Source organism: Camelus dromedarius, chromosome 17 (genome assembly GCF_036321535.1).
Source record: "Camelus dromedarius isolate mCamDro1 chromosome 17, mCamDro1.pat, whole genome shotgun sequence".
Classification (NCBI taxonomy): Eukaryota; Metazoa; Chordata; class Mammalia; order Artiodactyla; family Camelidae; genus Camelus; species Camelus dromedarius.
In genome coordinates this window covers 38422153-38449011 of record NC_087452.1, presented here as the reverse complement: position 1 = coordinate 38449011, position 26859 = coordinate 38422153, and the positions used below count along the sequence as shown (strand labels likewise).

General features: G+C 46.2%; 1 protein-coding gene and 1 long non-coding RNA gene across 2 annotated transcripts in view; one reads left to right on the top strand and one right to left on the bottom strand.

The window, feature by feature from the left end:
• The window catches only part of LOC116158202 (uncharacterized), a 43808-nt gene that overhangs the window by 3365 nt on the left and 13584 nt on the right, over positions 1 to 26859 (top strand). The window contains exon 4 of the long non-coding RNA XR_010384897.1: positions 17493 to 17622. This is a non-coding gene — a long non-coding RNA (uncharacterized LOC116158202). The remainder of the gene's footprint in view (positions 1 to 17492; positions 17623 to 26859) is intronic.
• Positions 364 to 7696, bottom strand: POMGNT2 (protein O-linked mannose N-acetylglucosaminyltransferase 2 (beta 1,4-)). Its single transcript, XM_010974737.3, has 2 exons — positions 7423 to 7696; positions 364 to 2651 (listed from the first exon to the last, which is right to left on the bottom strand). The coding sequence occupies exon 2, from the start codon at positions 2544 to 2546 to the stop codon at positions 804 to 806; it is 1743 nt and encodes a 580-aa protein (XP_010973039.2). The 5' UTR covers positions 2547 to 2651; positions 7423 to 7696; the 3' UTR covers positions 364 to 803.

Sequence of the window (26859 nt, the reverse complement as noted above, 5' to 3'; positions counted from 1 at the left end):
GATTGCTTGATGTGGCCGTGCTGGCTTGCTGAGTGTCCTGTCTTACATTCTTCTAAGTGAGTCCGACACTGGGAGTATCTACCATGGTCTCATGAGTGTGAATGTCTAGAAACCTATGCAGACCCCTGGCACACCCTGCTGTTCCTGCCCACAGCCCTCTCCCACCTACTTCCAGGCTTTCATCCCACACAGATGGACATGTGATACTCATCCAGAAGTTAGGATGAAATCCAGCCAGCCTGCCTTGCTTCCCAGTCCTTGACGCCTTCCCTTTGCCACATCTCCTCGGCTGACAATCAGGATGAAAGGGCATCTGGGTATTGACTACCAGCTCCTCTTTCTACTATCCAATAAAAGACCTGATCAAGATGTTATCATCATTTAATGAATGTTCCAAACACCCTTCACTAGGCTACAAGGTGAATTTCATGATGATGGAAGCTGAGGAACCACTCACCCAAACAACCACATGATTATTTGTAGTTTCCAGAAACCTGGGTACCAACCAGAAAGACTGTAGGGAACAGCATGATCACTTAGCTAAAAAGGTTCGGTGAGATTCTTACTCTCCTCTTCCTCCTCCGCATAAGGACCTTCTCCAGAATATGGATGCTCAGGATGGGAGAAGGGAGTAGGGAGGTCCCATGGCATCTGTGCAAAGAGGTGCGCCAAGAACCCCACACCTCAGATGCAGTAAGATGATCTGGAGGCCCAAGCCTGCTCAATAAATAATTCCCAGAAGCCACCCAAGTGGCGAGCAGACCCAGGGACCCCGAGCTGGAGGAGCCTGGCCGGCCTGCTTGCTACGTGTTGCACACAAGCACATCTGCAAAGGGTCCCAGGAGGGTCTTGTTGAAGATGCAGCGGACCCACACCAGGTAGGTGGTGAAGGGCTTGATGTTCTCGGTGAAGGTGTGGTTCTGCAGGGCCAGGATGTAAGGCACATAGGTGTTCTCCCCCTGTTCCTGGAGCCACACCTCGTACTTCACCTCCCGCACCTTCAGGTACCTGAGGTTCCATGGGATCTGCCAGGAGACGGTGAGGCGGGCCTCGGAGGCGCCCTGTACCGACGCCTGGCACCTTGCTTCCCGTACCTTGCCGGGGTACAGGCTGACGGTCCACTTCTGCTTCCGAGGCCCGGGCCGGCCCTTCACCACGCGCCGTATGGTTTGAATGAGGGATGGGATGTCCACCTTGGTGTCCTGGTAGATGCGGAAGAGCCACTCTGGGTTCCGGCAACAGAGGTGCCGCGGGACCTCCTGGCTTTGCAGGATCCGGGCCTGCTCAGCCCTGTCTAGGTGGGTGATGCCCCCCTGGTCCCAGGGCCGCTCTGGGTGTGTGACCGTGTTCTCTGGCATCGTATTCCGCCAGGCTATGTACTGAAGGTCCATGCCGGGCAGCGTGGCCAGTGTCTTATAGGGGGTGTAGTGGTCAGGGTTGACGGCGTATGGAAAAAGTTCCACCACGGCTGCCCCGCGGGGCAGGAAGAGGGCAGTGACCAGTTGGGCCCCGTGCATGCTGACCAGCATGGAAGCATTGCTGATCAGCCGCACGACATCTGCAAAGGCATGGTCCTCCAGGGACACGGTCACCGTTTTCATCTGGAACTCCTGGGCCAGTGCCAGCAGCAGCTCCGCCTCATTCAGGATGAGTCTGTTCTGGGTGCGGCTGAAGACCAGGATGTACTCCTCGCGCAGGGCACCTCCTGCGTGGCTCACGTTCAGCTTTTCCGTCAGGAACCGCGCAAACTGCCGGATCTCGTTGCCTGAGACAAGGATGTTGGCCTTTGGGCCCTGGGGCTGGACGAAGCCGTACTGGTACCACGTGGTGACCTTGGAGAGGCCCACGAAGGCATGGGAGAAGCACAGCAGCCGGCCCAGGGCCTTCAGCTGCGCCCGCAGGAGGGGCTGCTTGGGGCTGAGAAGCTTATAGAGGTCGAAGTGCGCGCCCTCACCCCAGCCCTCCATGAAGAAGAGCCGGGCCTCGTGGGCCAAGCCTGGAAACTGCCGCAGGGTGTAGAAGAGGGGCAGCAGGTCATCGTGGAAGACGTGCATGAGGTTGTCGGGGTTGAAGCGGTTGGCGATGAGGGCCACGTCGGGCACGAACACCGGCTTGGGCATGAAGCGCAGGGCAGCGGCCGGCAGCTCCACGAAGTTGAAGTACTGGGTGTTGTGGTCCTCCACCGTGGACAAGTCGAGCAGGGCGGGCTGGAAGCGCCGGGAGCCCAGGCTGGGAAGCATAACCGAGGCGTTACCGTGGAAGAAGATGAACTCCTCGGCCTCGCTGGAGTAGCAGAGCCACTTGAAGCGGCAGAGGCGGTCGGTGTGCGTGCGCCCCGTGCACACCATGTGCGTGCCGCCCTCCATCAGGATCTGCAGCGCCTTCGGGTAGTCAATCCTCAGCGCTGGGGCAGGTTCGGGGGCCTGGCGGCCGAGGGCCAGCTCCTCCTCCAGGGAGGCCGCATGCTCGCGCAGCCGCACGTGCTTCCACAGGACGGCCGCCAGCACTGACACCAGGAGGGCGTTGAGCACCGCCGACAGGTGCATCCTAGCGCCACCAGGGGGCCCTAGTGAGACGACGGCCCCGGGGAAGTAGCGCGCGCCCAGCGGGCTTTACCCATCCCTGAGGGCACACGGAGGATTGGCAGAGGCCTGCAGGAGGAAGGAAAGAAAAGGAAAAGGTGTTGGCTTGTGTGTCTGGAGTCACCTCAAGGGGCCACTAGGTGCACTGGATCCCCGCACAATTTTGCACATTTGAAGATATGGTAAGTTACACTGCTGTTCAAAAATATTCACTCCCCTTCCTCCCCTGCTGCTTCCACGGGGGACCATACATCCCTGCACCTTGGTTTTGGGCTGGGCCACGTAATATGCTTTGGCCAGGGAGACGGTAGCAGACAGAACACAATGGGAAGCTTGAAAAGACTTGTGTGAGCGGCCTTACCCTCTTTACACTTTGGATGTTGTCAAGAATGTGTTCAGCCTAACTTGCTGGTCCCGGGAGGAGTGAGCTAGGTGCAGAGCATCGCTGTCCAGGTGTGCTCAGTTTGGCTCACCTGACCCCCAGATTTGTAAGTTAGTCCAGCCAAGATCCACTGGTCGAATGCAGCCAAGACTGGGCAGCAGAGACCACTGAGCTGAGTAAGTGCTTATTTTTGTATGCCACTGCACTGTTGGGGCTGTTTGTTAAGTACTACTGCAGCAAAAGCCAACTAGCGGAGTATCTGTGATGAGAGGCCTCAGGGAAAAATCCCTCTTAGGGGCCAGTATTTCCGCTGAAGGGCAGGAACTCCTTATCATGGGCGCAGATGGGACTGAAGGCCCGTGAATGCTGTTCCCAGGCTGCTCAGCAGGACCCTGCCTGCCCCTTCTCAGGACACGTAGCACACATGCACAGCGGAGATAGGGAACATCTGCTCATGCTTAAAGCTCCTGTTTGGAAATCCACGACTCCTGGTTTTTAGATCTCCATGAAAAGATGGGTAGAAACTTATCCCTCAGTGGTGCAGTAAGAGAATTGTGTCTGAGTTTCACCACTGACAAAGGTTTTGTATATTGAGGCAAACCCCCAGGGGTTAAACTCCCTGCCCCATGTACACACACACATAGAGGGCTACATAGTGGCAATATGGCAGACCAGGTCCCCAATCTCTCCCTGAGGCCTGGCCCAGCCAGGAAGGGGTCTGTTATGCTTTTCAAAGTGGAGAAAAGAGACAACTCTTAGCATTAAGACAGGACTGATGGCAGTCACCACTGGCAGAGTGAAAGGTCTAATTCCCTGAGAGCCAGTCCCTTAGGCCCTGGATATGTACCCATGAGGGCACAGGAAGCCGGACAAAATGGAAGGATTGCTAGTTATCCTGAACAGGGCAGGGAAAGGGGCCGCTGGCCTCTGGGCAGGGGGTGGGGGTTCATGCTACCACCATCTTACTGTACTGAGCACCTGCTTTCTGCCAGGCACTGTCCTAAGCCCTTGCCCTGCCCCTTTCCACTTAAGCCTCACAAAAGCCCTCTGGTGCACATACTAGTATTATCTCTATTTTCTTTTAATATGAAAACCTAAAGCTCAGAGGGGTTAAGCACCATGCTCTGCGTCTTGAAGCTCAAACAGGGGCACCAGGATTCAAACTTGTGTGACTCCAGGGGTCCTGTTCGCAGCGCTTCAGACTCAGAGGTACAGTCAGTCACAGAGAAGCAGGGTAGACCTCAGAGCAATGAGTTTTTACCGCTCAAGGGCAGAGCAGGTGTGGATGGCTCTGGAAACGCAGACTCACAAGCTCTCAACTGTAGCTTAGCAACCCACAGCTTTTCTTGTGTAATTGCTCCCCGCCCAGCACACAGATACCCAGCGGCAGCAGGTGGCTCAGGGAGCTGTAGCCATTCTCTCACCCCAGGGAGGTCCAGGGAGCACAGTGGGATGATAATTATCCCCCGTGCCCTAGTGCTGTGCTGACAGGGTTCATCCACCAATTTAGAATTACAAAACCACTGATTTTTAGAGCTAAAGGAGCCCTTAGAAATTATTTGTTCCAACACTTATTTGATGAAAGGTCTTGAGAGGCAGCGGGAACTCTCCCAATCTGCCGAGATGAGAACAGCGGCATTCGGGCTCTCAGTCCAGGGCTCCCTCTCCTCACACCCACGGCTCCCAGGTGACCCCCCTCCTAAGCAGAGATCAGGCCCAGAAGTACATGGCTCCAGGACTCTTCCCAGCCTTGATACAAGATTGTTTCTTCTCATAACCAAGCTTCCAGGTTTCTCAGATTATGCCCTTCCCTGGCCCTGTGGTCCAGTAATGAGAGCCTCAAGGGGCCACTGGGCTCCCTTTGCCTGCCTCTTCCCAACATCTCATCCTCTAGCTTTGTCCAACCTCAGGCACAGAGAAGCACACACAACCAGGCTGCAGGGTCCTGCCTCTTCTCCAAGTGGTCCGAGCCCCACTGCTGTAAAACTGGAGGCTGCCCCAGGTTACCGTTAGGCTTCAGGAACTGAAGACCCCCGGCAGCAGAGCAGGGGAATTCAACGGCACCAGTTCTGGAGCTGAGATGCCAGGAGGTGAGCTCTGGCCTGGTCACTTAGCAGCTGCATACTCTTTTTTCTGACATACACAAAGGTGTACACAGTTAATGTATACAACTTGATAAGTGTGGAGATAAGTATATACCCATGAAACATCACCATAATTTATTCCATAAACCTATCCATCATCTCCAAGTTTCCTCTGCCGTCTTTTTTTTTTTGTAATAAAAACACTTAACATAAGATCTACTCTCATAGCAAAATTTGAAGTATATAATACAGTATTGTAAACTACAGGCTCTATGCTGCACAGTAGATCCCTAGGACCTAGTCATCTTGTCCACCTGAAACTTTATACCCTTTGACCGATACCTTCCCATTTCCCTCCCCTCAACCCCTGGCAACCACCAATCCACTCTCTGCTTCTATGAGTCTGACTATTTTAGACTCATCCTTTAAGTGGTATCATGTCATATTTGTCCTCTGTGTCTGCCTGGGCCAATTCTTAACCCCTGCAAGCCTCCATTTCCAGGTGCAAAGAACAGATATAATTATACCTACTTCACAGGGTGGTTTTGTGAATTCAAAGAGACAATTGAGACAAACCACAGTGCCTGACAATTATTTTATAGGATTATTATTAATCATAATAATGCTGTAACTTGCATTCACTGACTCTTAGGCTATGCCAGGCACAATACCAAGTGCACGTGAATTATCTCATTTATTCCCTCTTACAAATCTAAAATAGGTGTTAACAATTTCATTCCATGTTTGAGGAGTTATGCTTAGAATCTCTAAGTGAATCATCCCATGTTGCATAGCCATTAAGTGGTGAGGCTGGGACTTGAACCCAAGTTTGACTTCGAAGGCTATGATGACATTTGTGGGTCCCGCCTTTCATGTTCATTATTTTACCCAATTAAAAAACCTATCAGGTGATAGGCAGGTCCTGTGGGAAAGTATCCACTGACAACCAAATGAGAGTGACAAGGACCCTTAGGGACTGGGGCATTTGGTAATTTAATTTTCCAGTTAGCTCAGTATTCACTAGAAGCCTTTGTTTGTAGCTATATATTTTCTGAAGCAAGGCTCAGAGCAAGAACTTGCCAACCAGATGATCAGTTTGAAAAACGCTCTGACACCCGCCACATCAAGACCACTAGGATGATTATTTGGCCACGGTGTAGGGGAACCACACTCACAGTCACCAGCACCCCACCCTCCTCTTCACTCTCCCGGGGCCCAAGACTCAGGAACTGACGTGCTGTCCATCGAAGAGGGGATCTATGTTCTTACCTGGCTCTGCCACCAACTGGGACTCAGACTTCTCATTTGTAATATTAAAGGATGAGGTGGAAGGTCTCCAAGATCCATGAAGGCCAGAGAGGGGAGCTAATTCCATTAAGACAGACCTGGGTTCCAGTCTCACCTCTAACATTTCCTATTGTTAACAACCAAAAGTGCTAACATTTGCTGCACACTCACTGTGCACCAGACCCTGGGCTGAGGACTTGCACAGTATAATTTCATTTAATCCTCACAGAAACCCTGTGATGCAGGTACTTTTATCCCCATTTTGCAGAGGAAGAAACAGAGGCTCAGAGAGGATAACTGACTTGCTCAGTGGTGCACAGTGAGAGCCAGGATTTAAATGCCTGGAACATGTAACAGTAAACATTTGGTGAACCCTGTTCTGTCTGTGCTCTTGGCCACCAAGTCCTATTAAGCTCATCCCATAACCACTCCCATTGTATTCGCGCTTCCCCAAGAGTAGGTTCTGAGAGTTGGTTGGCATAAAGTGAGCAGACCCGAGCCATCCACCAGGTGCAGGACTCTGGCCTGAGGACCCAAGACCTTATCAGAGGATTCCCATCAGTGATGGGGAGATAGGTTCCTAAGGTCCTTCTTTCAGAGGCTATCCCACCACTTTCAAGCAGGCCGTGGCAGGCTCTTATCACCAGACACACAGTAGGCACCTTACTGAGCCCCAAGGAGTCCAGGGATCAGTTGTGGACTGCCTAGGTACTGCCTTCAAAGGGAGCTCTCGAGGCCCAGGCTCCCTCCGTGCACCTCGCCTAGCTCCCCACCACCCGCGCCTCACGCGCACCCTCATCTCCCAGCCAGAAGGGCATGGGGACTCTCTGCCAGTGCCAGCACCAAGTAAGGGCTTCAGCAGGCACGCCTGGGCCCCGGGGTTCTACCTTCCCTCACCCTGGCTCCTAACCTTCTGCGCCTCCTTCCGCACCACATGTCACTCTTCCTTTCTGCAAACTCCGCTCGGCTCCCCTACACCCCATCGCTCCGGTCGTTACCTCTCGGGGGAGGTTAGGGGGCCGATCCCTTAATTTCAAACCTAGCCGGGTTTCGGAACCGTCGCCCGCCCCGAGCGCGCGCGTTTCACCTGTACCCCGCAGCCCGGGCTCCGCAGGGCTGAAGCTTCCAGGCCGGCCCTCCAAGGAGCCAGCTTTGGCCGAGCCCGCCCCCGCTGCCGCCCCTACTGCCTGCTCTGAGCCCAGGAGGCCCAGGCAGGGATCGCAGGCTCCGCCGCACTGTCTGGTCCGCCGCCGCTGCTGGGCTCGTAGGTGCCCTCAGCGCCCCCCCCTCCCAGCTGGCGAGCCCCTCTCGGTAGCCTGTGCACGTGCGCAGGCTCGCTGGTTCAGTCGCCCTAGCCTGAGGCCAGGCCCACCCCTTGGCTCGCGGAATTCTGGGAATTGTAGTTTACGTCCGATGACAGCCTGCTCCATCCCCCGCGGAATCCTGGGAGTTGTAGTTTGCTCCTAGAGAGGTGACGTTTTGCTTGGAGTTAGGTTTATATGGTTATAAGCTTAGTTTTGCTTGGTGAGAGGTTTAGGGTTATGGGAGGCCTGATAATAAACTTAAATACAACTTAAACCAACAAGCAGATGTCATATATCAAATCAAAGTCATAAATAGGTTCACATGCTTTAAAAAATAAATGTAAATAAATATATATAATTATAAATATATATGTATAATATATAAATATGTATATCTTGTGGAGGACTTAAATAAAAAAGCACCATTCCTCTGCTGTGCCACTCCAATTCCCCACCCCGACCCTATCCCATCCGGACCGACCTGCTCCTCAAGTGCAACCATTCCCACCTCTTCTGGCTACTGCATCTGTCACTTATTGCTGACGGGCTCGCTCGCGCACTCTCGCCCTATCTGTCATTTCCTACTGTTTTATGGGGGGAGGAGGTAATTCGGTTTATTTATTTATTTTAGCAGAGATACTGGTGATTAAACCCAGGACCTCATGCATGCTAAGCACACAATCTACCACTGAGCTATACCCTCCCCATATCCCTACTTCTTGATTTGTGAATTTTAGATGTCTTGACTTTTTGCTAGGATAGATTGAGAATTTTACTCGTTTAGATGTGCACCAACTGTGACTACCTGCACACCGATGATCTGTGAGATAACACTTATGTCTATTGAACTGGGAAAACCCTATATTTCATTTATAATTATTTTAAATGATAATGCCAAACTGTCAAGGCAGTAAAAGTACATTTATGCAGGGCAACTTGACAATCTAGTGAAAAGCTTTTAAAAACATATAGACCTCTAACCAAGAAATTCTAATAATTGTAGATGAGTGCAAAGGCCGAACAGAGTTATTTATAATGATAAAAGTGAAAAGGCTAAAGTGGCTATATTAATCAGACTAAGTAGAATCAAGAGCAAAGAAAATCACCAGGGATAAGAAGGGGTGTTGCATAATGGCAAAAAGGTCAATTCACCAACAAGATGTAATATTCCTAAATGTGAATGTACCTAACAATAAAGCCTCAAAATGAATGAATCAAATACTGATAGAACTAAAAGTAGAAATAGACAAACCCGTAATTACAGTTGAAGACTTCAACATCCCTCTCTCAACAACTGATAGAACAACTAGACAAAGAGTCAACAAGGATACAGAAAAGCTCAGCACCACCAAACCCAAACAGGATCTAACTGACATTTACATAACACTCCATTAAACAGAATACACACTTTTTCAAGCACCCACAGTATTTGTATCAAAATAAACTGCATTCTGGGCCATAAATTTAAAAATTAGCAGAAGACGTGAACATTTTACTGAAAGCATATACATATAGCAAATAAACACATGAAACGATGTTCAACATCACTAGCCATTAGGGAAATGTAAATTAAGACCATGATAAGGTTATCACTACACACCTATGATAAAAGCTACACTGAAAAATAATGGCAATGCCAAATGCTGGTGAGTATGCAGAGAACTGGATCTCTCGTACGTTGTTGGTGGAAATAGTTCGGTAGTTTCTTTAAAAACTAAATATGCACTTACAATACAACTCATCAGTCACCCTCCTGGGCATTTATCCCAGGGAAATGAAGACTCATATCCACACAAAAACTTGTACTGATTGTTCACAGCTGCTTTATTTGTAAAACCCCCAAACAAACAAAATATCCCTCAATAGATGAATGATTAAACAAACCGTAGTGGATCCACATCATCGAATACCATTCAGTACTACAAAGGAATGGACAATTGAGACAGGCAACAACTTGGATGAATATCAAAGGCATTATGTTGAGTGAAAAGATGTTAATCACAAAAGGTCACATGTATACGATCCCATTTACATAACATTCTTGAAATAAGATGTAGATAGAGATTAGTGGTTGTCAGGAGTTAGAGATGGGGAACTCGGGGAAGTAGTGAGTCTGACTATATAAGGGTAGCAGGAGGGAGATCTTTGAAGTGCTGGCATAGTTCTTGATTGTGGTGGTGGCTACACATATCTACACATGTGATAAAATGACATAGAAGTCATTTTATCTTTATACCAATGTCAAACACCAGGTTTTGATATTGTGCTATAATTATGTAAAATGTAACTACTGGGGGAACTGGGTGAAAAGTTTCTATGGGACCTCTCTATACTATCTTTGCAACTTGTTATGAATCTATAATTATTTCAAGATGAAAAGTTTTAAAAAAGAAACAAACAGAAAACATGGACCTTACTTAAGTCTGCAGACATATAGGATTGATTAAATAAGATCATTCACCATCTAAGAAATCATTAAAAGAATGTTACAAATAACATTCGCTGACTGCTGTGGAAGATATTTCATACTATATCATATTTAATTTTAAAAAGCACCAAAACATTCAAAGTTACCCCTTTTGAAAAAGAGTAAATTTGTACAGAAGAGTCCAGAGGGACGTCTCAGCATGTACCCTGTGTGGTAAGATTACAGGTGATTTTTATTTTCGTCTTGTTCATTACCTGTGTATATATTTTTTTCCTGCAATGAACATGTATTTAAAATTTAAAGTTTAAATTTAAGTTGTTTTTAGTTTTCAAAAGCTCCTATGTTGAGTTGATGGTTCTCTACAAGAAAGCCAGTGATGGTCGGCTGGTGGAAAGAGTCACCAGGCAGCCCAAGAGAGCAGCCCATTGCTCTACCTGGCCTTGAAACCTCCAAGCCACTGTCATCCCTGTGTTCCCTCTCCCTCATCACCGCCAAGCTGTGTGAATTCCTGCAGTGTTTATCCTCCCCCTCACCCTCTTCCAACCTTGCCTCTACTGTCCTGACTCAGGACGGTCCCATATGTATAAGCTGTTTCAAAAAACAGAAGATAAAAAAAGTACGTGCTTCTTAAATTAAGGAAGAAACTCTAGCCACCTGTTAGAGCTACTCAGTTTGAAACCCTTGCGTTTACTGTATTTGGATCTTTAAAAGGAATCCTTGGACTCAAAGCAAATGGAGAAACAGGAAGCCAAATAATCTCAATGGAATCTGTGCCCAGATCAGAAAACCAGGCCAGGGCAAGGCCGGGGAAAGCGGGATTAAGGGACGAGGCAGCCGGGAATCCTGGGCTGGTTTCTCTGGCTGCGGCAATGGAACGAGGCTTTGAAAATATGCTTTTTAAAATTTAATAATGACTTTTGAGAAGATACAATTTTTGTAAACACTCCCTAGTGTATGTTTTTAATTCAGGATTGTATTTGCCCAGCTCACTGATGGCATGCTGAGACGTTTTGCTAGGATTTGGACTCACCAAGCCTGTTTGCCATGGGAACATTCTACTTTTCTTCCCACAGGGAGCACTCACTGCATGAACAGGGGGTGTGATCAGGGCTTTGGTGAGCACCCCTCACCAACTATATACCAACTTGTGTAGATAATCGAAGGCACTGGGAGAGGTGGACCCGCCATAGCGGCCTCCTTCTTGGCTGGATTTCAGTGACAGAGGTGAGGAGAGGCATTTAGAAAGACTCCCATGGAACGCAAGAATCGTGCTCTTGATACAGGGAAAAAATGTGGGGCGAGAGGATGGCTGTGTCCCAGGTCTCGGTTGAGTCCCTGGGATGCGCCCCACCAAGTGTGGGTCCTTGGCTTCGTGCAGGAAAGAATTCAAGAGTGAGCCACAGCTGAGTAAAGGTAAATTTATTTAGCGAGATACACACTCCATAGACAGAGTGCGGGCTGGTTCAGAAGGTGAGAGAAAGGCCACAAGGTGTCAGGGTTGGTTGCTCAGGTTAAAGTAAAAGTAGTTACACTCTCCAAAGACAGAGTACGGGCCGTCTTACTAAGAAGGGAAAGAGGCCACAAGGTGAGGGGGGTGGTTAGTTTTTACGGGCTCGGTAGCTTCTTATGATAACAAGTGGGAGGATTATTTGAACTATTTGTGGGAAGGGGCTGGGGTTTCCGGGAGATGGGCCACGGCCCACTTCTCCTCTTTTCATAGACTACTTGCTGGCTTGGTGTTTATTGTATGCTTTTTCTTAGTACTTTAATTTGGCTTTATGGCTGATTCTGAGTGGGGTTGTTGGAAGACAGCAGTTGGAGTTCAGAATTTGAAATTGGATAGATCTGACTGTGAACAGATCTGACTGTGAACAGACTCACTGTGTGCCCTTTTAAAGCCTCAGATGATTCACTCGAAAATGGAAATAGTGACATTGTACAGGCATGATGACACAGAGGTCAGCTGGGGGCTCCCTACCGCCTTGAATGTCAGTAAAAAATATTGTGATCTTCTTGAATCTCAAGGCCTGGTTGGTCACAAAGTTACCCTTGAACTTCAGTAGGTTCTAGTAACTTGCATCTCCATGGTTGCTGTTATGAATCAATCCAAACTAGTAACTGCCCCTTCACTAGTTTTTCCCCCTCCAAAAGCCTTACATAAAGCAGTTGTAAGCATAACAGAGAAATAGACTTTACTGAAGAAGTAGCACCAGAGTTAGGACGTGCCACATACCGCATAGCAATGTAGCAAACAGTTTGCAAATTAGATGCTCTTCGACTGCAACCACCAGCGAACCCTCTCTTGACTTTTCCTTCACTCTACACTGTGTGTGTGCAGTCAGCCTGCCTTCTCCTCCCTTCTTCTCTGTTCTCCTTTTTCCCCTTGGCTTCTCCAAAGCAATAATCTCTTCTCTTGGCCTTATGCTCCTTTCTGAAGCCTCAGCACTAGCTGGTACCCAGGCCCTGGAGGTCCCAGCTTCAGCCCTGCATCAGACAGTGAAGTCCACTCTGGTTGGCTTAAGCAGAATAGGATTTATTAAGGGATATTAGGTTAATCACAGATTTGTTGGGATGATGAAGGAACAGACTCTCGACTGGTTTTTGAGGAACAATTTGCTCAATGCCCTAGAACCAAACTTCTGAGAGAGCTGCTACCTCCCCAGCTCCGGGGTCGTGCCACCCTGCTGTGGGATCGAAGGCCCCACTGCCCCTGCCAGCCATAGAGAAACCACAGTCCTCTGCCACCCTTTCCCCCTGCAGGGTACCACATCGTGGAGTTCCCTTCCTTCTTCCAAGTTGTATAGGATGCACCTTCTTGGTGGAGCCTGGTTCCCTGGGGGATCCCTAGCTGCAGAGAGTCTGAGAGATGAAGTTTGTAGTTCTCCATCTCCAGTGTGGACAGTGTGGTGGAAGGGCATTGGATTGAGTGCTGAGTGGCATCTTGGTGCGTGCAGACTTCTGTGTCTGCTTGCCTCACCAAGCATCTCGTGTAGTTGCTTTCCGAAAGACGGTCTGTCCCTCTCATAAGAGGAATTCTATTGTCAGATTTTAAGACATTTTCTCTATCTTTTTTCATGGCGGCGTGAAAATTAAATAGAATAAGGCTGTGATACTATTGGCCAATGTCTGTCATATAGTAAGTGTTCAATACATGTTAACTACTAACCAGTAAGGAGGTACCTTTCAGCTGGTCCTTCAAGGTTTGTGGGGAGTTCCAGCTGAAGGAGAACAGGCAAAGAGAGAGAAGTGGAGGGTCCATTAGTGAAAATGTTGATCTTAAAATTTTTTTCTCCCTGTGGTTTGTCTCACTTTTCCCCGAGTGTCTTTTCTCATTCTGCTCAAATGACCAACTTCACTTACCGTCACTCTACCTGTTGAGCCCTCTGAGCAAGAGGGCTCAGCCCGTCACAAGACTCCAGAGTCGTCTGCAGTCCCCGGCTTTGTTTCTGCTATCTGTCTCCATCCGCCTTCACCAAGTACTTGATCCACTGTGCAGAGGCAGCGTGTCTGGAGAGTGCGTAACCCCAGGTGAGACCTCTGAGAGCCAGCAAGACAGGTGGTGTCTCTGCCTTGGGTGACACCTGGATGGGCTCAGTTGCTGAGCTGCCCAGAGACACTTTATTTTCTTTTCAAACAACCTGAACAGTCCTCCCTGGGCCACATGTAAATTCCAGCAAGAGCATGTCTGCTGGTTAAGGCCGTGGTTGGCTTGTGGAAGCCCAGCTCTGGGCTGGCTGACTCTTACCTGGATGCTTGCTGCTGGGAGTGTCCCACTGAAGTCAAGAGCAGTCCTGGGTCTCTCGTTCTACATGGGAACTCCACTCTTCAACCATTTCCTTCATTCAGGAAACACTCTCATCTCTGTATCCTTTGGGGGCATTTATCAGTGTTTTGGGGGATCTTCAACGTGTATTTTCAGACTTCATAACCTCAGAGAAGGCATTTGGGCCAAGTTGCATCCATCAGAGGCAAGGTTGAAGGCTTGCTGGCTTTGCTTCCTTTAATTTTGGAAAAACTCTTGTCTGATTGAATCTACCTGATTCATAGCCAAGCTGGAAGGAGGCAATCATCTGAAAGATTCTAAATAATTCTGGAGGAAAAAGAAACCCTCTACTGGTCCTCCTCTCATCAGATTGCCGTCACCTCCACCATAGTGCCAGCCCTTGGCCTGACTTTGGTGGGTGGAGACCAGGCTCTTGAACTTGCTCTGTCCCATATTTTGTTCTTCCATCAAGAACTTGATCCTGGCTCTGAAAAGGGACATTTTGTAAAAGCAGAAATAGTAATAAGGCTGACTTCAGCAATGTGAACTAAAGAACAAATGATCTCACTGGCACATTAAGATTCACCAGTTCAGAAGAGGAAGATTATTTCTGAGGAGGAGGGAAGAGAATTCTTAAAACAAGCCCAACATAGCTTGTTAGAACAGAAAGGTCATTTCGTCCCTGGGCAAGGAAGGAAATCCAATACAGGCTGCTCATTTCCCACACTTGCCCTTGGGGTTTGCACATAGAGCCCTTTCCTGGGTTCTCCTCCAGGGCTAGACTTCCAAGCCTGATGAGCACTGTAGTGCTGCATGAACTGTTCAGATCAACCACACCTACAGGAACCTCTCCCCACTCTGTGACTTCCATTCATTGTGTCATTCTCTTAAGTTGGGTTCCCCCCAAATAAGAATTTGAGGGCAAGTAGTTTATTTGAGAGGTGGTATCAGGAAACTCCAGCCAGGTGGTGGAGAAGTGAGATGAGAGGGAAGGAAGCTGATACAGAATGAATTAATCCCACCACCGTGGGAACCAGTGGCTCATTCCCAGTGGCGAACTCTGGAGACTCATAGACTCCTCCTCATAGTCATCTTGCCCAAGCTGGGTAGGAATGGAGGCTTTTATAACCTCACCTCCTATCCTTTTTTGCTGGAGCTGTTCCTTCTGCCCCATACCCCTGGAGGAAGCCCTCAGATGGAGAATTCCAGGTGCTTTCCTTAAGAAGCCTTCATTGAACCAGGGAGTGAGGATGGCTGAGGGGATGTGGGTGGGTGCTGACAGAATCTACTGTACTTTATTCATTTATTCATCCTTCGTCTATTCTTTAATTCATCACTCTGTATAAAACCCTGTGCCAGATCTTGTAGCTGCAATGGAGAACAGTGCAGGCACTTATCTGTGATCTCCTGGAGCTTAAAATCTAGCAGAGAAGTCCAATGTTAATTAGATAAGCATGCAAGTATAGAATAAAATCAGTGAAAAAGCGAGGTGAAATAAAAGAACTGAGAGCTCTGGGAGAGGATGGCAGGAAAACCTACTCTAGGTTGAGAAATCATGGAGGGCTTCTTGGAGGAACCATTGTGACATCTAACATGTCAGTCAGGTTGTTGTCAATGTGTTGGAAGCTCAGAGGACGTAGTCTTGAGACATGGCCTTGAAAGTCTTTGGCACTGATATAAAATTACCATATACTTTTATTTAATGTTTAGTGTGTGTGTACACCTTGTCTTCTTGTTTGGGTTGTTAGCTCTGTGGGTTCAAGATTTTTAACTTATGCCTTAACCTACATCACATCGCCCTATGACACCCACTTAAGTAAGAGCAGCACGATGAGGTGGATGATGCCTGCAATTTGGAACAAGAGAGTCCTGAATTCAACATATGACTCACCACTTACTAATTGTGTGGTAATAACAACAACAACAACAACAACAACAATAATAATACCACCTGTTTCCTAGGTGACTTAGAGGTCTTAATATGATAATATAAGCTTTGTGCTTAGAAAGGTGCCTGGTGACAAGTAAACAAGCGCATAACAGAGGTTAGCTATAAGCCTGTTAAATCTATCTAAGCCTCAGTTTTTTCCTTTGTAAAATGCATAAAGGATACCTTCATTTTTTTTTCAGTTTCTTTCTTTTTTAAATTGAAGTATAGTCAGTTTACAATGGGTCAATTTCTGGTGTACAGCATAATGTTTCAGTCATATATATACATACTATATTCATTTTCATATTCTTTTTCATTATAGGTTACTTCAAGATATTGAATATAGTTCCCTGTGCTATACAGAAGAAATTGTTTTTTTTATCTATTTTATATATATTCGTTAGTACGTGAAAATCTAGAACTCCCAATTTATCCCTTCCCACTCCCTTTCCTCCTGGTAACCATAAGTTTGTTTACTATGTCTGTGAGTCTGTTTGGTAGATAAGTTCATTAGTGTCTTCTCTTTTCTTTTCCTTTTTTTAGATTCCACATATAAGTGATATCATATCATATCTTTCTTTCTCTTTCTGGCTTACTTCACTTAGAATGACGATCTCCAGGTCCATCCATGTTGCTGCAAATTCTTTATTCTTTTTTTATGGCTGAGTAGTATTCCATTTTATAAATATACCATGACTTCTTTATCCAGTCATCTGTCAATGGATATTCTGGTCTTGGCTATTGCAAATAGTTCTGCTATGAACATTGGAGGTGCATGTATCTTTTTGAATTTGATTTCCCTTTGGATGTAAATGATACCTTCCTATCAGTTAGCTATTGCCACACCATAAGTTACTCCAAAATTCAAGGGCTTACAATAACAGTCATTTATTATTACAACCCCTTTATCTGTATGTCAGGTAGGGGGCTGTCCTGGTTGATCTTGGGTGGATTTTCTCATATGTCTATGAGTTGACTGGGGCAGCTTAATGGGGGCAGTTCTGCTCTAGATGTCTCTCACCCCCCTCCTGGATCCAATGGACTCATGTCCCTTCTCATGAATATGGCAAAACAGCAAGAGCACAGGTCCAATCATGTATGTGCCTTTTCACACCTCTGCTTGTGCCACTTCTGCTAGCAATTCTTTTGGCCAAAGAAAGTCCTATTGTTGAACGCAGAATCAAGGGGTAGGAAAGTACACCCACTGCTTTGACGTGAAAAGGCACGTGGCAAAGAACATGGGTAGAGATAGGTCAAGAGTTGGGGCATTAATCTAGTCTACTGCCTCTACAAAACGAAGTCTTCTCTTGTAACATCCATAACATGCCTATCGCACTCTAGGTTTCCAATCACTACATCTGTTCCCATCATCAATAAATGTTGGGTAATTGATTTTAAGAGTGAAAATAAATTGACTCCAGGTATTTGAAGCTATCCTTGCTTATTATGAAGCTTGGCATGGAATATAAGTATTCAGTTAACAGTTTGGGTTAGGTACCGTCCCACAGTGGCAGTGTTAATTGATATGGTCTTTCTAGAAAGCAACTTGAGAATATGTATCAAAAGCCTTAAAAATATATACCCTTTGCCTCAGAAATTTCCATTATGGCAATTTCTTTCTACCCTAAAAAAATGGGAGGTATGTAGACAAATGTTTATGTGTAAGGGTGTTCATTGAAGTGCTATTTAGAGTAACAAAAAAGGAGGATAATGCCATATTAATTTGTTGCAGGAGAATAAACCTCTCACTGAAAATAGCTAGAAAGGCTGGACCCAGCCAGATCTGTCTGGAGACTGGACAGTTAATGAGACAGCCACAACCTGAGGGTCCAAGATGCCAGATGTTTGGGAAACCAATTAAGGTGAGTCTGACATTCTATGCTGTTTTCCCCTCAAAGCACATGTGGGTTCTTGGGTGGTCCCGCCAAAGAGACTGAGAAACAAAGAAAGGCTTTTCAGTGACATAGAATCTGAGCAAAGATGTCCGCAGCCTGAGGAGGGGCGAGGAGGCAAAAATGAGAGTTCAGAGCTGTTCCGACATCTGCAACTTGAGAGGCTAAGCTGCTCTGAGGAGTAATACAGAGAAGTGAGGTGTTTATCCTCTCAAGGCGCCCACCAGTTCACAAACAGTGCAGGCTGAGAGAAACGAAGCAGAAAGTGGCTGCCAGCAGGTTGCGGAGCTTGCGGAAGTTCTGTAGCCTCAGGAGGATGGGAGATAAGAATTGGTTTTGAAGTCCTGCCAAGAGAGACTCTGGTAAACACCTCAGACTTTCAAATGGAACCCCCAAAGGCCCACACCCTAGCAACAAAAGCAAACTAAAAATAAACCAGATCTTATAAAGACTGATACTCAACCTTATTCTGTGATTGGATCACAATGATCCATCCCACCCCTACCTGCCTGTCATAAGCTAAAGGCTCATTTAGAGATTCTGCAATATTTTATGCACAATGTCTGGCATGCAAACAAAAATTCTCAGGACATCAAGAGACAGGGGAAGGAACAAAAGTCAGACAACAAAAATGGAATCAGAGATGATTCAGATATTAATGTTACCAAACATGGTCTTTAAGATTCCTGTGAATACTGTGTTTAAGAAAATAGATGACACAATGAAGAGTTTTATCAATGAAATGTAATTTTTTAAAAGTCAAATGGAGATCCTAGAATTAAAAAACATAATAAAGGAAATTAACAGCTCAGTGGGCAGGTTTAATAGCAGATTAGAGACATCTGAAGAGAGAAATAGTGAACAGTAAGCCAGCAGAAAATACCCAGATGAAACATGAAGAGAGGAAAATAAAAGAAAAATGCTGAGAAAACTTTAAGAGACATATGGGATGTAGTAAAAGGTTTAACATATATGTGATTGGAGCTCTGGAAGGGAGAGAGGGAATGGCACAGAAGCAATATTTGAAGAGAAAATAACCAAGTATTTTCCAAAACTGGTAAAAGACATCAAAGTAGAAAGGCATCAGGAAGCTCTATGAAATCCAAATAAGGAAACAAACAAACAAACAAACAAAAAACCATGCATGGGTAAATCAGTTTTACACTGCTGCAAAGCAAAAATAAAGAGAAAATCTTAGAAGGTGACAAAGGATAAAAAAACACATTCCCTTTAAAGAAATACTGTTAAGAATGACAGCTGACTTCTCAAAACAAATAATGGAAGTCAAAAGACATCTTTAAACATTTAAAAATTTAATTCAAAGTTTGAGTTAAATGTTAATTCAAATTTTTATATAAAAATTGTATATGTGTGTTGTGTGTGTGTATATATATATGTATATATATATATATGAATGTACTACCGTCTCCATTAAAAGACAAAGATTATCAGATTGGGTTAAGGAAAATAAAATTTAATCATATACCGCTTACAAGAAAGTACGAGGAGTGAAAAATATATACCACTGCAGAAAGTTATACCACTTTCTTTTTTATAGTCTCCAAAGTTTCTACATAATGTATTTTGTTTTAGTTATGAAAAACATTGCTTTAAAAGATTTATGGATGCCATAATAAAGACTGGAAAAGCTCCTTCATAGAATCAAAGTTTCTGCATATACACAAGCCTGGAAACACAGGGAAGCCATCCCTTGTTTTCCCAGAGGGGCGTCATGGACAGATGCTGTGGGTAGAGGTTGGGCAGGCAGTAGGGGCTTGGACACAGGCCCCCGGGGAACACGACCTGCTCCTGCTGCAGATCACCAGAGCTCTGCTGATAAGTGACACCTGGGACACAGGCTCCTTTGCACGAGGCTTATTCTGCTCAGGATGTTCAAGCCTGGAAATAAAATGTTTTTTGAAAAAGCTTTTGTGTTTCCTTTATTGAAGCAGGAATGACAGGTTCATTGTGGGCAAAAGTAAAAGCCACTATAAGCTGAAACAACACAATTTAAAATTACCCTTAATTTCAGCATCTGGAGAGCACCAGAATTAGCCTTTTGCTGTATCACCTTCCCAACTGTTCTCCCTGCGTGGGTACATCAGTATGCGAAGTGAGGTCACACTGTGCACCTTGTTTTAGAACCTGCCTTTTCACTTGCCAGTGGGTCATAAGTGTCTTGGTAAGAAGAGTATTCGGGAAATGACAGCAGTTCTCACGGGGATCACAGTTGATTGGAATGAGGCTGCTGACTCATCTGCCTCGGCCAAAACCACTTTCCTTTAAGTGCCTTCCTTAAGTGCAGGCACTTTTAAATTATAATTTTCTATTTTTAATAAGCCCATGATTTTCTTTGTTGCCATGGGTGCATTTTTTACTTTGTTCAAGATTAATATATTTTATTACATTGGAGTGAGTCTAATTATACCAGTAATGTGAGCTAATTGCTCACTCTTTCAGATCATAGAGAAATTATTTTATGGAGGTTAAAGAGACTTTAGCGATGCTTTTAGTCCAATCTCCTTATTTTATGGGTCAGAAAATTGAGGTCTATGATAGATGGAACTGGACTTGGCATCATAACGCTTGAGAAAATGAGACATCTTAGGACCCCAGAAGTAGTTTGCACGTTTTCTGAAGGCTTTTGTCTCCTGGGGGCAGTGAAACCAGAAAGATTCGAGAATGTTGTAACATTGTGAGGAGACAGGGATGCGAATCCAGTTAAAGGGTACTCCATCTGAAACCTCCTTCCCTTTGCAGGAATCCGTACAGCCACGGTAGAAACGCTGGTCGTGTGGGCTGATGACAGAATAGCATCCCTGGGCTGGGCTGCAGGCCCATGAGTTTAGGGCTAATGGAAAGGAAAGGAGGGTGAGTATAACACCATGTCCAGGAGGGTGTGCTGAGGGTTAAACTGCCGAAGTCAAATTATGATCAGATCCAGGGATAAGCCAGTGATCAGGAGCTTGTAACCACAGAGACAGATGGGAGGTGAGGGGCAAGGCGAGGCCAGGGGGAAAAGGCACTGGACACTGGAAGTATCTTTCTGAGCATGGTTCTCAATGAGTTGTCCCCAACCAGCAGCATCAGCACCACCTGGGAACTTGGGCCCCATCCCAGAGCTACTGAATCAGAAAACTCTGGTCAACAGCAATCTGGTTTTTTAACAAGCCAGTGGGATGATTCTGATGCACATTTAAGTTTGGGAGCCACTGGTCCAGCACAGTGCTTGCACATTTTAGAATACGCATGTCTGGGCCCTACCCTCAAACATTCTGATTCGACTGTTCTGGGCTGGGGTCACAGGTATCATTTCCCTCCCCCAAGGTTTCCAGGTATTTCTAATGTGCTGCCAGGGATGAGACCCACTGATGAGGGTGAATGAAATAGAGCTGGACGAGCCTGTGCTGGCTTTCCGCTCTGGTTTCTCTGAGATAACTTTCGGCTGATACCACCAGGGACAGATGGGTGGTGGGGAGAGGAATGGTTTGTCCAGAAGATTTTACCTGAGGTTCCAGGCCTTTCCCGTGACTTCTCTCCTTTAGCCTGTCCTCTGCAGAGCAATACAGGCCATTTTAAAGTGGGTGATTTCGCTTTACAACCAAGAGAATAATGCAGCAGTTTAAAATGGCTTGTTTTCTTCATGTCTCTTCATCAGTTTCCTCCTGGTCCCCATGTTCTAGTTCCTTCCAGGCAGATCGATTTTTCCTTTGACTTAAATATTTGGGTCTATGTGTAGCATCAGGGAGAAGGAAGGAGGTATCCAGGGTGTTGGCTTGGGGGGGAAGGCAACTTCCTAGAAGACAAACACAACCTTAATTGCATGATGTCAGGTAAAAGTGATGTGAAATCCACCACAAAAATTATGAGTGGGAAGTTACGGTGTTATTTGGTCTGCAACAATGTAAAAATCACACCATTTCCATCAAGGTAGAAAATATAAGCGGAAGAAACCCTGGACGTGTTTTGCTGTGGCTCAGTGTCAAGGACAATGAGTCATGCGAGCTCTAGCCAGCTGGTGCTTGCTGCCTGGACAGGTTTGTTTGTGCTCATCGGTGTGCACACAGAAGTTGTACTCAGGGTACACTGATATCTTGCTTTCCTTCAGTACTTTGAGTTTCAATAGTGGTTGGTTGCAGTTTGTGTTCCTTTATTATTTGAAAATTCATCCTTGCTCCACCCCCAGCCGCCAGCAATCTCAGTGGAACTGCGCCTTAAGCAGCATCTATTCCTCTCTCTCTCCTTTTCTCTGTTTCTTGATCTCCCCAGATATCTTCTGTCCTCCCTATCTTCTTTCCACCTGGCTCAGAATCTCTGAAGAGGTTCAGGAGGAGGCTCCCGTGTTCTAGGGTTAGGAGAAGCAGTTATACCCCAGGAAGCAAGTACTCAGAACGAAGGACAGCAGCCCATGGGCTTCTGCCTCACAAGCCTCTCCCCACAGTTCGATGCACTACAACACCCAGGCCTCGGGTCTCCACCTCTTCTTCCTAGTGCATCTTGCTTCCACGCCAGGCCTAGGCTAAATCATCTCTCATTTCTGGGGGTCCCTGGAAAAAAACCCTTTTTTTTTTCTGTTGAACATCAAAGGCCAGTTTCAGCTGCCTTTCTAACAACTACACCCGCTGAACTCCTGTCTCATGAGCTCTAACCTCAGAAATATTTTGAGCTTGTGTCTCCTTGGTTGTTGCCTTTATTACTGTCCTGGGGGCCAATGACTCCAGCCCAGTCACTGTCATTCAGTCCTTCTTAAGTTTTGGCTGTCTCTTTCCCTAGTCCTCAACAAAGCTCAACAAGCATTTCTTGGCTGTTTACTCTTTGCCAGACCCTGCACCTGCTTCAGGGAACACAGTACAAAGGTCTTGAAAACCAGATTAAGTGTTTTGATTTGATCCCTTTCACAGAGCTTCTCAAACTGGTGTGCTTGAGGATCATCTGGGGTGTGTGTTGAAGTGCAGATTCTGAGTCAGTACATCTGTGGCAGATCCTAAACACCTGCATCTTTAATAACCGCCCACAGGATACTGATGCTGCCGGTCTGGGGACCACACTGAGTAGCAGTCTTAGATCCCTGTTCCCCTGCGGTAGTGACCAGCCACTTGGGACCACTGAGTACTTGCAATGTAGCTAGTGAGACGGAGGAGCTAGGTTTTAAATTTTCTTTAATGTTAGTTCATTTATACTTAAGATTGAAAACATAGTCAATTTGTTATTGAAAAACTTAAGTATGTGCTGATTAACTTGAGTATGTGACTTGACCACTTCAACTATAAATTTTGTGAAATCTCGACATATAGCTCAGGTATTTCCAATGAGAATTTAGCATCTGAATTGAGAAGTACTTTATGTATAAAGTACACACCAGAATTCAAGGGTTTAGTATGAGAGAAAAGAATATTATAAAAGATCTCATTAATTTCGATATTAATTACATGTTGAAATGGTATTTGGGGTATATTGGGTTAAATATAAATTATTAAAATTAAGTTCACCTGTTTCTTTTACCTTTTAAAAATGGGGCTCTCGTTGGTGGCTTGCATTCTGTTTTTACTGGACAGCACTGCCATTGATGAAGGGAGGTAGTGTTTCTTACCTTTCATTGAAGGAGAATTTCTGGGAGTGGCTCATAGTTTCTCCACTGGAGAGTTGCTAGCACACTGTGATTCTCCCCTGTCCCCCATGCATGGGCAGGTGAAGGCATGAGGAGTTTGTGGGACGGGTCCTGGGACACTGCTCTGGATGCTGCAGGAGAACATTTATTTGAAGAGGCCCGTGGCTCCACCTTTCCCTGGCCTGCATCTGTCCACAGGCTACGCCTTGCTGAGAAACGGTGTTCATTCTCATTACTTTTCAAGCCTGGACAAGAAGACAAATGGATGTCCCTTTAAGATCCGCAGCTCAGAGAGCTTGGAGCTCAGGCGGTCACAGCTTACTTTCAGGTTCACCTGTAACCATGGCAACTCCATGGATGCAAGTTGCCTTGGAACATAATTTAACCTGGATCAGATTTTTAACAAAAAGGAAGAATGGAAAAACACTCAGCTTTGTCTCAGGGAACGATTGGAAATGGGGTCTCCAGTGACAGGCTCTTAACTACCATTCTCATTTAATTACTTTTGATTGTGATTTCCCTGGGGAAGCATTTCTGCCAGGAGTGATTTCCTGGGAAGTCTGGGAGTGGTGTTTGCATGGAATCCAGTGGCTCAGTGACCTTGAGCTGGTCCTGGGTGGGAAGATTTTTCACCATATCCCCTCACGTTCACCTTATTTCCACTATGCTTGCTTTAATGGGGGAAGTATCAGACTTCTCATTGCATCTCAGAGCTGGAAGATGCCCAGATGGGACAGTAAGATGGGGGAGTAAGGGGGGGATCTGAACCCACCTGAGTTCAGGTCTTGGGTCTGTACAACCAAAATCAGGGGGGCATAATAAAAAAAATCAGGGGTGAGGAGCATGAGAAGAAAGAGATACAGTCAAAGAAGTAATGGGAAAACGTTGTAATCTTAAATTTAAATAGGAAATACCAGTAAGTCATGATTTCTTTTGTTTCCTTCTAAAAAAAGTACATGCTTCCTAGCTTTGTTTGCTGAGAAGGTCTCGTAGCAATAGATGGCCTTCATGCCTGAGCTGTAGCCACCGATTACCATTTCCCACTCAGGAATCAAGGCTCTGTGAGAAATGGTTGATTCCACATCTGAGGCTGAAAAGATGCCAGATGACCCTGGGACACGTGGTTATGCTAGAAGAGGAGGACGCTGTCAAATATTAATGGAATCGTGTCAAAGGCACCCAGGGATCAACTATTCCCCCTGGCTGAAAATGGAACAATTTTACATAAAAAATTAATGCAACAGACTGAAATTACAATTGATTGAATTAAAATCCATACATTTATAAAGATACATAAAAGCAGAAAACTTTACTGATCAGTGTTGGAATGTTGCTAAGGATCCCAGCAGAGAAAAGGAAAGAACTGAAGCATTTGTCCTGCCTCTCCTGCAGGAGGTGTTTTTCAGGGTAACCGAATAGTTGATGAAAGTCCTTTGTAAAGAATTCCAGCTAATGGCAGCAGATGGAAGGGTACCTTTAGTAAATCTTTTAGGGTAATGTATTTAGGTACCAATCATTAATGGATGCTGAACCCATTGGGTGAAATGTTGACAAGGAGCTTTATAAGCTATAGATCGAGTTGGTAACACCTGAATCCACTGATCTTAGCATTACTAAAAGTGGAACAACCAGACGTATGTGCCCCAAAACAATCTTTGTCCTCATGGGGCAGAAACACCCTTCCCCTAACTAGAGGCAGCAGGTGGCTGAGACTGGGAAGTCTCCTTTGGCCCCTCAGGCGGTATCAGCAGGGTTCAGTGGGAGCCCCAACAGCACCAGATACACCAGGCTGGCCAAGTTGCACCACAAAGGATCTGAAAATTAAACAGTCTTTGGAACCACAGTCCACGAAAGCAGGCCAACAACTAGTGTCATTATAAGAGAATGGAGAAAGAGATTTGGATACAGAGACACAGACACAGAGGAGAGAAGTCCGAGTGAGGATGGAGGCAGAGAATGGAGTGATGGATCTACAAGCCAAGGAATGCCGAGGGGTGTCAGCAACCTCCAGAAGTTGGGAGAGGCATGGACTCCTCCCTTAGAGCCTTCTGAAGGAGTGAACCCTGCTGATACTTGGATTTTGGAATTCTAGCTTCCGGAACTTTGAAAGAATAAATTTCTGTTGCTCTAAGCCACCCAGTTTGTGGTGCTTGGTTACGGCAGCCCTAGGAGACAGGGATAAAAGATGGATGGTCCAGTAACCATGCATGCCTAAAGCTGGTAACAGCCTCATGTTTGTTGTTCTGTTTTCCATGCCAACTTGGCTGTAGTAGTGACGAGAGGAGGCTGAACTGATCACTGATGCAGAAGGAGACGTCGTAAATCCCCAAGGGATAGAATGATGGCTGGTAACAAAGACTGAAAAAGCAGGATGTGTCGCTGGGTCCAGAAAGACAGAAGAATCCCAGGAGCTGTGCTGAGCCTGAGAAGGGACTTACAACCCCCAGAGGGTGGTGAGGGCGTCGTGGGATTTTGGAGATTATGCAGTATAAAGGCAGTGCCTGCCCGTATCCCCTTGGTCCACCCCAGAGGCCCCTGCAGCTTCAGTGGACAGCTCATGGGCATGCTGACAGCATCCTACCGTGGCACCTGGGACCTACCATCTGGGGTGTTCTCTCAGTGCACAACTGGGCTTGGCCTGTATAGGGGGCAGACAATAAGTTCCAGGGAGTCAATGACCACACACAACTTTCAACCAATAAGGGGAAAGAGTTGGGCTGGAGTTCCAGCCCCTGATAGGACGCTTCTGAGGTGTGCTCTGCATAGTAGCTTAGAGGGTCCCCAGCAGGACTGAGCCCCGGTTACCCACAGCTCTACCACCCGGTCTGCTCATCAGTGCATTCTCTATTGGCTTTCCTCCTTTTTGAACTCCCTTAACGTGCTTTATTTGGGCTCACTCTCCGAATAAACTATTGGGACCCAAATCCCAGTCTCAGGGTCTGCTTTTGGAAAAATCCAACTGATAGCTTTTGTGACACCCTCTAAGCCTGAGTGAGGTGGGGGCATGACCACTCTGACTGTCAGGCCCGGGAGATGTACAAATGCCAGAGGAGATGGCCAGGCTATAATTTTTTTCATGACTGAATATAGTTACTGTTTTCTCACCTTTTCCTTCATTTCCACTTGTGTTTTTATGTGGCTTGATTATCTTTCAACCAGGGAGGTATATATGAACCTATAATGGAAGTGAAGCTTGGAGGTGAGCTTTGAAATGCAAAATATTTTTTCAGGGGTGGATGATGCTGGGAATGTGAGAGTGGGGAGAGGACAGAGATATGTGTCCCTTGTGGAAAAATCCTACTCATCTAGGTGTTAAAATGACAGACTAGAAAGGGACCAGACCACAGAAATCACTGGGCCACAAGATAGAGTCAGATAGCATCACATAAGCCCATCAGCCATTGAGCCATGTGATTCAAGGGGCAAGCAGGAGGTCGTAGTCTGGAGGCAGGGTTAGATGTCAGGAGGTGAGGACACTAGGAGCCAGTCAGGAGGTCAAGCTCAAGTTGGCAAAGGGAAGGTTTTAGAGTCAGGTAGACCTAGATTCTAATCTTGCCTTGGACAGTTGTTATTCAACCTCAGTTTCATTGTCTGTTAAA